The sequence below is a fragment of the Cuculus canorus genome, chromosome Z (genome assembly GCF_017976375.1).
Source record: "Cuculus canorus isolate bCucCan1 chromosome Z, bCucCan1.pri, whole genome shotgun sequence".
Classification (NCBI taxonomy): Eukaryota; Metazoa; Chordata; class Aves; order Cuculiformes; family Cuculidae; genus Cuculus; species Cuculus canorus.
In genome coordinates this window covers 17,581,676-17,598,158 of record NC_071441.1, presented here as the reverse complement: position 1 = coordinate 17,598,158, position 16,483 = coordinate 17,581,676, and the positions used below count along the sequence as shown (strand labels likewise).

At 36.7% G+C, this 16,483-nt stretch overlaps 2 protein-coding genes across 5 annotated transcripts in view; one reads left to right on the top strand and one right to left on the bottom strand.

Annotated features, from left to right (window-relative positions):
- The window catches only part of POLK (DNA polymerase kappa), a 36,362-nt gene that overhangs the window by 19,711 nt on the left and 168 nt on the right, over nt 1–16,483 (bottom strand). For 2 of the 4 annotated variants that reach the window (XM_054054480.1, XM_054054483.1), the window contains exons 2-3: nt 4,684–4,862; nt 2,502–2,621 (exon numbers count right to left, since the gene is read on the bottom strand). In XM_054054480.1, coding sequence (XP_053910455.1) covers nt 2,502–2,621; nt 4,684–4,812 — 249 coding nt within the window. In that variant the 5' untranslated portion in view covers nt 4,813–4,862. Of the gene's footprint in view, nt 1–2,501; nt 2,622–4,683; nt 4,863–16,023; nt 16,095–16,483 lie in introns of those variants that run through there. The other 2 variants (XM_054054481.1, XM_054054482.1) reach the window with 2 other exon arrangements.
- On the top strand, nt 10,831–16,390 carry LOC104056397 (DNA-directed RNA polymerase I subunit RPA43-like). Its single transcript, XM_054053987.1, is given in 5 exon segments — nt 10,831–10,930; nt 12,405–12,532; nt 12,534–12,832; nt 12,834–13,130; nt 16,132–16,390. Coding segments are annotated over 5 exon segments (1,083 nt in total).

Below are 16,483 nucleotides of genomic sequence, written 5' to 3'. Positions count from 1 at the left end.
ACTGAAACCACTACCAGCTTAGCAAGCAGTATCTGACCTTCTAACTATCCTACAAACAAGCCATGACCTGCAGATGAGATATAAGTTGATACAAGGATAACTTTGTAATTCTGGACTATCTGCCACTTACAAATTTTAGAACAAATTCTCTCATTGTATAACAGAAGGTAATACTAAAAAAAGAACAGTTAAAGAACTTGATAGACAACCACAATAAAGAAGAAAGGAGGTAATGAGATCTGGTTATATCCTTACCTGAAGACCTAGAGAAGTTGATTAAAAAACACATAGCACATATTAAAAAAACAGGACAAACAATAGTGCAAACTTAAAGCTGGAGATAACGTCCTGGGGAAGAGCAGCTGGCTGGTAAGGGGCAGGAAAAGAGAGTGGCATTTAAGATATCAGATGTGGACAGATAAAGACTGGCTGGGGCAGGACACTGGGGACTTCAGTGGGGACTCTAAGGGCATACACAAGGACTGCTTTGGAAAGAGGATTGAGGGCGATCTGGAGATGTGGGACATAAAAGGCAAATTCTGGATAGTACAGATTAAGAAAAAGCAGAAAAGAGAGCAAAAAGGTCAGAACTTGTGATGAAGAAATACGGGCAACAACAACCATGAACCAGAGCTTATCTGCAATGGTTCCAGAGCATGGAACCAAAATCCAGGATTTTGAGATGTTTTTATATCAGAAGAGATCTAAAATCAGCCAGACAGTGTGCATGTTGGCCCCCTCTACTGACAGTTCTCATGCAGTAGGACAGCTGACTTAACAGTTACTCCACCAGAAATAAAGATAACTGCTATTTGAGCCAGTGGCATGAATTTCAAACACGGAGTTTAAAACTCTATGTCCCAGGAAGATCCACATGAAAGAATTTGCCTATTTTGAAGCTTCCTTTTCCTTCTTTAGAAAGTAACTTTTACAAAAACGTTGAAAGAAGATATGTTGCAACATCAGTAAATCAAGTTCAGAAAAAGACAGGATGAGAGTAGTCAAAGCAATTAAAATGTGTTGGTTTTCACTATATACTCTCCAATTACATAACCATACACTAATTGGATATGATCTATGTCATTCACTTTATAAGACAGACTGCTTTCTGTTAAATTAAGAGTTCTGTGCTGAAGTCAGGATAGAAATGGAAGTATATTTTTTCATAATTAAATGACTTAAAAGCTGCTTCAGAAAACTAAAAAAAAAAAAAACCCAAACAAAAAAACCCCATCAAACACCAAATAAAAAAAAACAAACGCAAAAAATGGACAAGCAAAGACATAACTGATCCACATTAAAGACTAACTACAACCAGCTATGGCATATAGGCTTATAACAAACTTTTCAGAGGTACTTGGTAATTGCAAGCACAAATTTGAGACACTGGCATCTAATTTACAGAAGTGACTTGCAAATCTGTAAAACACCAAAGCCTGGTGTTTCTTTCCTGTAATCCTCACAACAGCATTCAAATTAATGGATGTGTTTAATCTTTATGTGCTTCAGCTCCTGATTTAGAGAACAAACACATTACTCAACTTTCCTGGAGTAATGCAAGAATCATTTAAATAATTCACACTATGTAATGTACAAAATAGAAAAGACTATAAGGAATTAAGTAATCCTGCATTCAAAGCTCGATTAGACTAGTGTACAACAAATAAAGCTTAGGGTCACCGATTGAGCAATGAGGACAACAGTAAATATTGAGTAATTGCCCAGTCAGTGAACTCTTCCTACACTGTGCACAGAAGGAAGCAAGAATCCTGTTAGGGAAAAATAGCAAGCAATCATATAATTAAAGACTGAATCACAGTACAAGTGAAAAAGGAAAGCATCTAAGTTTCTACAAGCAACTTAGGTTCTGTTGCACCTAAGAATGTTTAGTGTGCAACCTTGGTGACATCGTTTTCTTTTAACAACCCTTCATACGCAGTAGTACTTTGGACACCATCATCTATCATAAGCAGCTGAGAAGAGAAATTGTCTCTTTGTCTTTCTAATTCAAGCCACTTTTATTCCTTGTGACTGCTTCCCATGACGAATTTTTCACCAATTAGCATAAATAAGGAATAAATTATACCCAGAAGAGTTTACAATTGTGATCTCCCTCACCCCATTGCAGGCCACTGAACACAAATATGTGTATTTTATAAAAACAGAAAGCAAATTCAAGACTGATGATACTTTTTAACAAGGTATTCAATAAAACTTCTACATAAACCATAATTACATCCCTTTAAACTAATCAGACTTAAAATAGCAGGAACAACCTTGCTTCATTTTACTCACTTATGGAACACTTCTGAGTGATTTTACAGTTTTTTCTTCTAGGAAGTTTTTAATAAGATTACATCATCAAAACATTGTGCACTTCATGACTAACATCCAATGATAGTTAACATAGTGCTTATTTAACACCACTAAAATTTAATGCAATAAACAAACCAAAACGTAACATTCACCATTTACTCCAAAACTCTTTAGAACATCAGTACCTGCAGCTGTGCTTTCAAGAGCTGTTGTGTTGTAATTTTCTCTTTTATCTGCATCATTTTTTCAATTCGTTGGTTAACTTGTTGATCTTTCTTAAGTTCATTTTCATAAAATCTAGAACCCTGGAAGAAAATTGCAAAAACACTAAGGTTTTTATTTGTCTTTTTCTTTAAACAAACTCAACTGATCTTTAAACACAGAAAATGTAAAACACAGTAATAGTTTCTAACGCATGCTTTGGATTTTCAACTAAAAGATACAGAAGAGAGACCAGTGGTGCTTTGCACCTCTCTCCTCAAATAACACAAATATATTTCTCCTTCTCAGATCCCCTACACTCAGATAAGTATAAGAGACTATTCAAAGAAGTTGTTATGTATACTATATTTGCTCGTCCTAACACTTCACAACAAAATTCCAAAATACTAGAAAAAAGTAACACTACTCTTTGCAATACCTCCAATATAAGAAGCATAAAACTAAAAATAAATATTATTTAAGCATTTTGCTAGACTTCCATATAGTTTAATCTACCTGGAAATTAATAATGACACTGTAAAAAAAAAAATCACTTACAATGTTAAGTATTTCTTTGACTATTTAATCTTGAAAGACACTGCAGAATCAGAACCAATTTGAGAGAGCATGATGAAAAGCAAATGGGTATTAAAAAAAGCCCCTCTTGCTCTTAAGTATGTAATTGCTTCTTCAAGATACTGAAGGAATAAAAGGGGATGTAATAAAAACATAAAAGGACAACAATCATGTAAAGAACACACAACGCAACTTTGCTTCCTGAGTCATAACAAAGAAAATGGGTCATACAATGAAACAGAAAAGAGGAAAATTCAAAATCAGGAAACAAAATATTTTTATTTCAACATCTGCCTACTTTACAAGAGAAATAACATTTCCAGGAAGAGGTAATGTCTTCTACTGGACCACTTGATAAAATCCACAAAAGTGGAAAAATTTTTCACTCAAGGCCTCTGGCTACCAAACTGTCACTGATGCCAAGAATTCAGCAACAGTCAAATAAGAGTCAGGTATTTATATAAAAAGCAAAAACATAAAAAGGATGAAAGGCAACACTGTAATCCATAACATCTCATTGCTTAGAAGAAATCTCTAATTAGAAGAAATTGGGGTGCATTTTATTTCAACATCAGACATACAATGCATCTTTTCTCCCCTGCTATCAAACATGACTTGTTGAGACTCTCTGAAAGAAATAAGTACCAAAACCTTGCTGTGGGAAGCAACCTAATATTTAAAATTGTTATTAAGCTGTGGGATTTCTTAGGTCTCTTGCAGTAGCAGAAATGCTACAAAATGTTGTTGTGATACAATTGTGGGTAGTGTTTGTAAATGTAATTTTGAAGACTAAAGAAAAGCTTAAGAAAAAGCGTCAATGCTTCTTTTCAGATTTCTCGAGCTCTATGTGGTATTTATATTCTTTCGTTTTTTGGACAGAAACACATAGATAGATATAGATATATTAGTTTTGCAAGACTATTTTACAGCTCACTGTATCTCATACCAGGAAATGACACAGTATCTGTTCTGATGAAATAAGTAATCCAAATACCATTATTAGGGAATATGTAAAACAAAGCACCACATTTTAAAGAAAGAGTGAACAGAATAAGTAGAAGAAACATCTGATCAAAAAGGGGCTTGATAGCATATCAGGTATCATCAAAGTAAAAATGGAAGCAAAAGAAGTCTGCCAAATAAGAGCTTTTTGTATTGTTTTCTGCTTCTACTGAAAATACTAGAAAAAGCCGGTAATATCATATTAATCAGTTACAGGAAGGTGACCAACAGAGGTTTTGCTTGGCTGTTTAATGATGGGAGTAGCAAAAGGAATAGGAAAGGAGAAAACAAGACACCTAAGCAAACTGAAACCATCACATTTACTTCTGGACAATGCTGTTATATTTATGTATGTCTTCAGGCAAAGAAGGAGTACCTAAAGATGTACTCAACTGTGTTCCTCCATGTTCCTATGGATGACGTAAAGAGCACCCTATGGTACCCAATGCTACTGTCCCTCCTTTTCTTCCTCACATATATGTTTATTCTTAGAAGCTGCCCTCCATCTACATGACGGATAAAATTTCAAGAAGGCCTCATGATACTTGACAACAGGTAAAGCGACAGGAAAAGAGCAATCATACCAACCTTGGTAGCTTCCATGATGATTTTATTGATTTTCTCTTTATCCAATCCTTGCATTCCAGCTTTGTTATCATTGAGGCCCATTCTAAGCAGAACATCTTCACTGCAAGAGCTGGTAGCAATTTTTTTCATGTTGTTTATAGTACTTCTTGAACACAAGTACCTCTTTTAAGACTTATTACCTGAAAAAAAGAATTTAAATCATGTATCTGTTTCTAAGTTCCAGCTGAACAATAAAAAAAAAAATCCATTTGCTGTATTTATTGAATAAACAGAAAACAACATACTTATCACAAATACCAAGATCTGTATTCCTGTAAAGTGGCTGACCTGCCATCTTCATCACATAAAGCCACCTGTAACTCTATCAGAGTTTGGAGACATTCAGATTTTACCTTTCTTACTAACTTAAAAAGATAATCTTTTTAAAGCTCTGTTACAGAAGCAATTGGGCACCACCAGTTTCAGGTAAAGGCCTGTGTACCTTACACATATTCATGAGATTATGCCTGTACGTTACCCTGTCAGTTGAAACAATACTGCCTCAAACACCAAATATTGCTCACTAGATTATTACAATAAAACAAAAGAAACTCAATGGGTTTCAAATTGCAGTAGACCAATGTTTGTTTATTCCTCATTCCTGCTTGAGTCGAGCCACAGAATCTTTCCCAGTAATTTCTTGCTCAAATTCAGAACTGTTGTGTTCAAGCTCATCTTTCAGAAACAGAACGCTTCAATTAAAAGTTTAGAATAACTCCCTCTTGTTTAATTCATTGTAAAATTAATGCATTCCTTTCTTCCATCACTATGTAGAGCCATGCTATTCAACTAATAGGACACATAAAGTTTTACTACTCAACTATTGCCATCACTAATTTCTTATTCGTGCAGGTACTTCTGAGGAGAACTTCTGACATCTTCCCTTTTTGTTTATGGAAGTAAACAGATGAATCTTTCAATAGTTTCTAATTATATGGCAAATTGTATTGATATTAAATTGATCTTATAGAAAGGAAATTTTACCCTCTGTGGCACAAACCTGTAGTCTTAGTTTTGCCTGATTAAAACAAGCAGAATCCAAGTGTGATACTGGCATAAAATACTTAATCTGTGTTTATTACTGGAAAAGCATACAGAAAGAATTAATTTCTGCCCCAGGTTGCTGACTCATAAGCCACTTCAGTTTACTGTCACGCAGGAAGCACATTCACTGCTAAACTTCCCCTTTAAGCTGCACCCTGTGACACGAGCCCTTCCTGTGTGGAGGAGCCGCTCCCTTCAGGCACATACAGCAGCCCTGTTAAACAACCACAAACTACACAAATTTAAGAGGGTTACATTTGTTCTTTAAATGCCGCTTTCCCACTCCAAGACTTAAGCGGGCCTCACTGGCAACCAACTTGAAGGAGGCAATTATGAATTTTTGCATTTAGCGATAATTTTTTGCCAGTGAAGAACCACGAGTGATTTTTTTAAATTAGTGACAGTAAAGTTTGTATTTTCCTGAAGATATTCTCCTGAAACTTATTAATCAATTGAATAGAAGACATTAAACAAAGTCACCTTTAAAAAAAATTCTGACAAAAATATACCAATTTTAATCATATTCTATTATTTCAGATCATTATTTACAACGTCTTATGAAGATGCAAGAGCAGGTAGTTAATGCTGCATTTCTCTCTGTATCTCTCACTATATTTCAAAGAACAGAAGGTGATCAAAACTCCTCTCTTGACCCTTTAGCAGCACCTAAGTTACTATAATGGCAGCTAGGAAAGGGAGTGGCTCCTTAGCTTTTATGCTCCTATTACTATCAAGTAATAGGCCACAATGACAAACATTCTCATACTTTTTTCACTTACAGCAGGACACTCTCATACATTTAATATGCACATTTACCAGAACAGGCTTGCTAGACTTCAATCAAAAGAAAAAGCACTCCATCCCACGCAACATTCCAAGTTTCATCCCAAGCTCACACATAACCCTGTATCAATTACCTCCACAATAGTTTCATTGTTACTGGCAATCTCTGGTAAGTAACAGGAACAATTCCTAATAAATACCTTCCTCAAGGTAAATGTCTTTCCATTATTGCCACTTGGTTCTTTTATCTCTCCTTCCCTCTAAGAAGCCTTAATGAACACAAGATCACTTTCATCTCCTGTTCCAGGCTTTACAATATGTTTCAGCTGTTCCTTACTCCTGGAAGTGTCTTTATCCCTGGCACATACAAATGTTTCCCCCCCCCTCATTCAGACCACTATTAAAGGCTCAGTTTTGTAGCAGAAGCTTTAAACAGTAATTCATGTCAGTCAAAAGCCTTCTCTATACCACTGTTATATATCCAGCAAGAAAAAAATTACCATGATGATACCAGCGATGGAAAAAATAATCGTCTTTAAAAATTCCCATAAATGGTAGCCTCCTGATGTGTTTTATCTTTTCAGCTTCTTGTGTGGAACAAATACATTGCTAGTACCAGATGACAATGTCTATAAATATAAAATAATATCTTGGTTGGGATTAAGAATAAAACACTTGTTTGAGGACATGGCATTAGTTCTCTATCAACGCCTCAAGGTGAACAGAAGGGAAAACATGAGTAACGATACAATTTTCAGCAACTAAGCATGAACAGAACCTGAAGATTACCTTGGTTTCAGATTAACAGACCTGAGAAAAAATACGTAAAATATTTAGCATATTGAAATTAATCACAAAAGCTACAGTATGACAACAGACCATATCCACTGTCAAATAAAACCAGTGGATCATTTGCCATAAACAAAATCAAAATGGAAGTAGTATATTTAAAGGAAGCACAGGAGAAGCAGTTTGAATCACTACACAAAATGTGAATAAAATGTCAGCGTAGAAGCTGGTAAGGACAAAGGAGTAACTTTTAATGGAAAACTAACCTAGAGAAAACATTTACCTCGTGATGACACAATCTTATAAAATTTTTGCTAAAATAACTTGATAGAAGTAGGTAAAGGTTTAGAGTCTGATGAAACACTAACTCAGAACAGTCTAGGCAAAAAGTGACATATTTTTGGCATGCTGTCACCTCAAGAAGCTGCTGCAAGACTGAGCTGTTTTCCCTAACAGAACACATTAAATCTCTCAGCATCATACTGTGTAAGTAGGGTGTGAAATCAGAAAAGTCTGTGAAGGCAGCCTACAATTAAATACTACCCTATTATTCGTATGATTCGGAAATGGGGGAAAGAGAGCAGGACAATCAGCTGTAAGTGGAAGAGGTAACTTTCCAATTGCTGCCGGAAGGACTTCTAAAGGTAAAGAGGAAGACTTTGGCAGTGAACGCCAACAGCTAATGCAAAACAAAGCAGTGCAGAGGAACCACACAATAGCATCACTGTGTAGAAAACTTTGTTAGTAACATGTGATGCTTACAAGCAGAAAAAGACTGTTAATAATACCTCAATCAAGCTCTTCTAGGAGCAAGCACAGAAACTCAAAGGAACCTGCCAGGCAGTGCTATATACTATATGAAAGTATCAAGAGACTGAAACAGGAGTAAAATTAAAGCAAGGATATAATTTCAAGCATGTCCACCTTTATCCACATTTAGCATATTTTTGGACAGTCGACCCAACCAGACTTAAGGAAATGGGTTCTATTTGATCCTGTGCCACTCCTCCAGCCTGTCTTCGTTAAAAATCCTCCAAGTCCAGCAACAGAAACCCTGTGCATTGTGTGAAAACTTAAATGCCTTCATGTTATTATTTTCAAGTTATAAAACAATACAAAAGGAAGATAAAAAATACTTCTAAGAATATTCAGTTAAGTGGACACAGTGTCATCACGCTGACTGTTAACAGTTTGCTTTTTCTTGGTAGACTTAACTTGTTGCGAAGAAGTACCAGCACTGGAAAATGACAAAAGCATGGAAAAGCTTGAAAAAGAATTTATTTACATACTGAATCATGATTTGATGCATGTACATTGCGTACGAGTCCTCATTTGAAATACAAAATTCTCACATCTTTGCTATCACAAATGCTCATGCCAACAGCAAGATGGAAACAAGTTACTAAGATACACAACTGCCAGCTTCCCCAAAGCTCAGAAGCTAAACATAAGAATCAAGATACATATTACAGATCTATAGAACCATCTTTTACAACCCAGTTGTTCTGAGTATATATCCACAGCGTGCAAAAAAACCCCACTGCTGCAAATAGCAAAATAATTATTAAAGACTCCTTTCTACAAAATTTTCAATTATTATTTTTAAGACGGCTAAAACAAGGATCTAAATAAAACAGATTTTTTTTAATCCCTGTAAAACTCATAAAAGCTTCCAATAACATTTCATAAAAATCTAACTCCTCATTTATTGTAGTATGAGGCCAAAACAAACGTACTACTTTCCCTCAAATAAAATGTTTTAGAGATTCCTCTATTTGTATTTGTCTATTGTTACTTTAGGAAGGACAAAATAAAATTGTAACAGCTAACTTCATATAAAGATGTAGAATGGGAGGGACAGCTTCAGAACTCCTGTCATAGCACATCGGCTGCATTAGAAGCAAAGCATTATTAAATTTCATTTCAATAAAAAGGCCAAGATGTTAGAGTTCTGTAAAAGTACTGAGAGTATGATAAACAATTAACAAAGTTAGGACAAACTTCATCCAGTTTTGACCACAGATGATCACTTTTCAGGCTTTTGGCTAAAATTGGATTACTCTATGTTCAACAGGTAAAAGTCTCCGAAGTTAGTAAAAACAGCAAAGAGAAGAAAAAGAGAAAGAAACTTCCTTTCAAATATCAATACATAACACACATTAGATCTCCGGTCTTTTATTTTTCATATGAAAATCTTACAAATGAACCATTATCAAACACTACAAAGTAGTAAAGTAAAGTTTGGAGTGCTTAGAGGAAGTGTGTTATGGAAAAACTTCCATAAAATAATCACATCCACATTGAAGACTGTTGTAAATAACATGAAACTCCCAGAACCTTAACAAGTGTTCGTAAGATCCTCAAAAGATAAATATGAAATATCCAACTTTAACACGTCCAGTAAAAGGGTAATTCAGTAGTTTAAGACTCTAAAAGAGGCAACTTCAGTTATTTCAAAAAATACACTTGTCATAAAACGTTGCTGGACCACCACCTGACCGTAATAGACACTTCATCCAAACAAAAACCCCATAGGCCAAGCCAAGAAACATCAACAAAATAAAGCAAGACGGATAAGTGTATTTCCCTAGTGAGAATGCTACAAAAAAAAAGGTGACTAATAATCATTCTTTACAGTCACTTTATTAAGATAGAATTAAGCTTAGTGTTGTAAGAAGCTTTCTCTACCAAAACCCATAAACTAATGAGCAGTTACTGTTCTAGATTGCAGACAGGAAATCTCGTATTCACCTATTTGCAAAAGCTTTCATTTTATATAAATGTAAAACATAAAATATAAAGAAGTCATATAGAAAATTATATACATACTGAGTCAAAGGATAGGAAATCAAGTCATTAAAAAAAAAAAACCCACACCAAAATAAACAAGCAAATAAACCTAAGAAAAATTGTTTTAACAAGAGATAAGGAAAGCTGTTAAACTCCACTGTAAGTGACAGGGGTGACTCTTGCGCAGAAATAAAGATCATGTGTACTAAAGACTATATTTCATTACTTTTTGCCAAGCATTGAAGAATTCTTGAAGAACAAAGGATTGAAGAGTGAATGCAGAACAAACAACCCAAGGAGACTGATTAAAGAGTAACTCTCAATCACAACCTTTCAAATGTCTTCCTTGCACTGGAAATTATTACAACTGGAAACTACATCACAGGCCACCTCAAAACAAAGCCTCTGGATACTACTGAAACAATACTATAAGTAATAAATAAAAAGAAACAATACAAGACCTTCCCAATGATACCACAACTCATGTAAATCAATTTTTTTAATGGACACCACTTCTTTTTTTCTCCGGTTGCTAATTAAGATTGAACTGGTGGCTACATTCTTTATTTCACTCACTGAACAGAACTATCTTCACCTAGACTGTACATGCAACTGTTCAGGTCACCATTGTTAGAAAACTAAAACCCAGCTTATAGACCTTTGTATAGAAATTAATGTATTAACAGTCAGGTCATTTGGGCAATGGGTTTCCCGCAAATGCCTTCTTTACCTCCTGAACTTCTAAGACAAGAACGAACAAACATTCAACAAACTAGGAAAAATTCAACCCTTCTAGAATACTTTTAACATTTCTGATATTTGAAAGGTTACAGTACAGTAGTAGTGCATTTGATTTCTTATTACTTGATGTATCCATTTTGTGGATTTATCCCAGAACAGTAACATTATATTACATTACTTTTGAATAAGTGATGTACTGCTTTTCTGAGCAATATTCTGGCTGATGGGATCAAATTTAACAAACTCCTTAACTCTCATTTCCTTGTAAAAACATGTTCTTCTGAAAATTAAGTATCCAAGGCTCCAAAGTCTCTCCTTCCTAGCAGGATAAACCACTGAAAAACAAAGACGTGAAAGCAAGCACATCAGATGATCTTTTTGAACTAACTGCTCAATTCTTTCCAGCCACAGGGAGACTGATATTTACTAGAGCCTGGTTTACCAATAGCCTCAATCAGAGGAACTTCTGTCAGTTTTAATCCTATAGTGATGTACAAGAAAAGAACTTGTGCAGGGGGAACTGCACAACAAAGTAATCAGCATTTAATAATCACGGTATTAACCAACTATCTTCCCTGCTAATACATTCAAAACTGCTACTGTTTAACTATTCTATCTCTCTCCAAAACATAATAAGATACAGTTCCCTAGAAAACAGAATCTTCTAAGAAAGATCTAAGTATGTATTAAGTCAAGGTATATGATAAATTAATACTTAACAGAAGACTGGGCCAGGATTTGCAGAAGTGAAAACTCCAGGTGCCCAAGCTGACACAAACAATTTTTCAAGTAGCAGCTGACTCAATATTTTGCAAAAACATAGATCCCATAAAAGCACCTAGAATTAGCCTCCAAAAAAAAAAAAAAAAACCACAAAAAAACCCCTAGAATTATGTCTGAACTCACTGGCTCTAAAATACAACTAATTACAGACAATTCAATCCTTTTTAAAAAGTAAAAAATTCACACTACGAAGTAAATACAATAGAAACTGCTTCTGGCAATGCCCAAAATTAAACGTCAAAATATGAATTTTACACCATTTAAACAATTACTGACTTATGTAGAGTGACATAAGTGAAACAAGTGGAATACTCATCCCCTATTGATTTTCTGCACGAAAGATGCAGTACAATTCTGTTGAAAATCCTGCTTTCAGCTTCCCTATCAAAAAAGATTCATGTCTTTAAAACTTCATAGTTTATTCAAAAGTCAAGGAACTGTGATATCTCCTGTCTCTATTCAGCAATTTATAAGACCTTTCAAATGGAAAGATTTATCTCAAGGTTCTAACCAAAGTTTCCTAGTAGTTCTAGATTACTGAAAACAAATTAGCACTTCAACCATCAATAATGAAGGAACTGCAACATTACTAACCACATACACCAGTAAAAACTACATCAGAAGTGGTGCAACTCCCACCTCTCCTTCCCACCCCCCACCCCCCGTTCGCTCTTTTTATCCTCCCCTTTGCTCTTTTCCTCCTCCCCTTTGCTCTTCTTCTCCCCGCGTCCGAACTTCTCCCACCCTCTCTCCTTCCAGCCTTCGGGGGGTGCCCATGGCTTACAACAACATCAAAGTGGTGGGCGAGCTCAGGGACATTTTAGACCAAGAGTTCATCCACCTGAACATCGAGGAGGACTTCATCATCTTCAGCCCCAAGAAAGGGAAAAAAAATGGTGGGTGTAATTAATAAAGTGGCCCGTAGTCATATTGGCTGCCTGATACATGCATGCTTCAACGCTTCTATCCCCAAACCTGAACAAACATCAGTTGTACAGTGGCAAGAGCTGGGGTTAAAAATAGGGGATGAACTGAAATTTCAAGTATTGCATTTGGATTCTAATGCAGCTGAGGTGGTTTTCATTCGAGGAGGACTAACTAAGAGCAGCATGAGGCCAAAGAAATCTGAAACCATCACTGACAGTACAAATGGAGATGAAATTCCAAAGCTTGACCACCAGTTTCAATGACTTTGAGGGAGGTAATGTCACACATCAGCCTCTAGGTGAGACAGATAACACTGGGAGGGAAAATGGAGAAGAGCAGAATGTTGATGCTATGAATGGAGTATATGATGGTAAGAAGAAGAAGAAAAAACATAAGCAAAAAGAACAGGAACACGTATTGCCTACTAGTGACTCCAGTGGTTACCAAGGTGACCATAAAAAGTCAAACAAAAAGAAAAGAAAGCATTGCGATGGTGTTGAAGAAAGTGAATTATCTCAGATGTCACAAGAGCCCAAAGAAACAGGACTAAAGTCTGAAGCACCTTTCTTGAATAAGATTCAGACATTTTTATTAAAAAAAAAAAAAAAAAAAAAAAGAGAGAAGGCTCCGAGGGGATCTTATAGCGACATTCCAGTACCTGAAGGGCGCCTGCAGGAAAGCTGGAGAGGGGCTATTCGTAAAGGCTTATGGGGATAGGACAAGGAGGAACAGATACAAACTGGAGAGGGGCAGATTTACGCTAGACATTAGGAAGAATTTCTTCACTACGAGGCACTAGCACAGGCTGCCAAGGGAAGCTGTGGCTGCCCCATCCCTGGAGGTGTTCAAGGCCAGGTTGGATGGGGTCTTGGGCAGCCTGGTCTAGTGGGATGTGTCCCTGCCCATAGCAGGGGGAATGAAAATGGATGATCTTTAAGGTCCCTTCCAACACAAACTATTCTATGATTCTATGATTCTGCAGTACATGTCTATTGCCAACGTATTCATAAATAACAGTAATTTTCTGTTTTGTTTTTTTTCTTTATAATTTTTACTTAGAAGAAAAACCTTAATACAGTGATTTTAGAAATCTGTTTTAGAAAACTATTTCTATGTAATTTATATCTCTGAGCCCACACCATTATTGTTGTGGTATATACAAAGCTCCTTCAAGGATCCTTTTAAAAAAATTATCTTAAATTCTAGACCAAACATAACCATGAACACGGACACAGTAGAAAATGTTCATAAACTGGTGATGAATGTGTTTGAACAACATACAATGAACTCACTAAAACAGAAGGTACAATAGTGGAAATAAGAGATATAAAAATGGAGAAGAAAAAAATGAGATATTTCTAAACTTATGCACTTTATGATGCTTTTGACTGACATCTTTAGTGGTAAAACTCAAGAAATAATTTTGTATTATGGTAGTTTATAAGCAATACAAAACAACAGTCTCTGTTTCACTATTCTGACAAAGGTGAAGATTATTTCCAGTCAAACCAATAATTTGTAAACTTCTTGCAATCGCTAAGACACTAGAAGGGGCGCAGACCGAGTACTGAGACTTGCAAGGAAGGAACAATCACAGCAATGAAGTACAAAATAAAGGTCCTGTGGAAAAGGCATAGGAGCAGGCAGAGAGGAGTAAGTAGTCTACATCAGCGTATCGGTTTGATCATCTCCATTTCCCATGCTTTGGTTTGCGTGCCAGATTGCTCCTAGAGCAGGGAAACCAGATTCTTTTCAACCTAAACTAAACTGGAAACCCATGCTTTCAGAGCACACCTGACGCATTACAGTTACTAATTTAGGTGCCCTCCGTGGGACCAAGCTAGCACCAGTCCAAAGAAACACCTCTTAAAACATATATAAGATTAACTTAAAGTCCTCAGCACCCAATCTTTCCTTTACAAATCCATTTCTACTGCACCACATTCTTTGTAATGTGGGTATGTCCTGATCTCATTGAAAGTAATAGATGGCAAGTTATATATGAAAAAGATGGTCTGAACATTAGAAAGAAGAGTTAATTTACATAAAGTATTCACAATCCCAACAGATCTTTTGGAGGAACAAAATGAAAGACAAATTAGAAGGATTTGGCAGAGGTGAAAAAAAAATATTATTTAGCATAAACAAAGCATTACATGCAAATTGAAAAGGCAAACCTTTCAGTACCTGTTTGGTGCTGTTTGTTTAAAGTTTGGTTGTAAGATATTAGCTATAATTAGTAATCCAATAAATATTCTGTCTAACAAGGATGAATATCATAGAATCACAGAGTAGTTTGTGTTGGAAGGGACCTTAAAGATCATCCATTTTCAATCCCCCTGCCATGGGCAGGGACACGTCCCACCAGATCAGTCTGCTCAAGGGCCCGTCCAACCTAGCCTTGAACACCTCCAAGGATGGGGCAGCCACAACTTTTCTGGGCAACCTGTGCCAGTGCCTCACCACTCGCACGGTGAAGCATATGTTTGTTAAAGAACCTGAAAGAATATCTGCCCATGGCATTCTTTACTTTTTAACACCCGAGTCGTTCTATGCTCCGGGGGGGGGCTAGGAAGGGGGAAAAAAAGAAAGAGGGGTGGGCCACTTCTAGAATTAAGTAAATAGTCCTAGACCAAGAGCATGACAGCACACAGCTACGTAGTTTGCATCACTGCCAAAAGGATTTGTTCAGACATGTCTCGAATTCCTGTTCTGGATCAGGACAGAGAAAGAAGTTCATTCAGAGTTTAATGGGGAAAAAGCAGGTGATATCACTTAACTTTGGCAACGTACTGCAAAGAAGAACTATAAATTATTCTCATACATATCAATATATACAAAACTCTCCCACTCTGCTTGCTTAAGAGATGCAATACATTGCAACACGCACTAAAAATACCTCACTTGGTTTCTTTCCAAAAATCTGGTGAATCAAAGAACATAGTTTCTCAAAGATTTATATATTACAGAATTGTCTAAAATAGCACCCACAGTAGACTCATATAAAAATTTTCCTGTATATTCCAGTGATCATACCAATATTACAACATCTATGAGTATCTTGTATTTCTGGTCCAGACAACGATCCTGCTTTAATGATCGCTTTCACTGCTGCTCTCATTACAGCAGAGGCATTGGGTAGTACTAATATTATTTAGCTTTTAGCTGCTACATATTTAGAGAATGAATATAAATACCCGTGTCTACGCTAAGAGCTCTTTCAAAAAAAGTAATAAACTCTCAGTGGAAGCAAGCAGAAAAACATGGGAAAATCACACACGATTTGTCGTAAGGAGAAAATCGGGAACATACAACTCCGCTGGGTTGCTGTTGTAATACAACAAGAAGCTTGTGTCCCAAAGATGAAGTTTCCTCCGGTGACACTATTTCACACACTTATTTTCCCGCAAGAAACCACGAGAAAGTACATGCACTGGCACAAACCTGAAGCCCTTCCCAGCCCGCCGCACCTGGTCATCAATTGGGAAGCGACATGCTCCACGGCTTTTTTTTTTTTTTCTTTTCTTTTTCACTTTTTTTTTCCCTTCGCAGCGGCCTTTCCGCCCCAGGGAGCGGCAGCACAAACACTTTCACTTATGCCCTGCCCTCCCCACACAGCCGACAACGCCTCCCGCCCCTTCCTGTGGCACAGCTGTCGTCATCTTTGTTACAGGAATGGCTTTGCGGCCGCCATCTTTGTGACCGGAATGGCTTTACGGCCGCCATCTTTGTTACGGGAAATGGCTCGGTCGCCACGCCAGAGCGTCCGAGTTTGAGGCAGGGAAGTCGTGGCCGCGTCCACGGCGCCTGAAAGCAAGAGCGGCTTTGCCTCGCTAAAGAAAAACCCCTTCCTCACCCCAAAAAGAGCAAGCGAGGGCCCCAGCAGCCCCACCGCCCTCCTTGG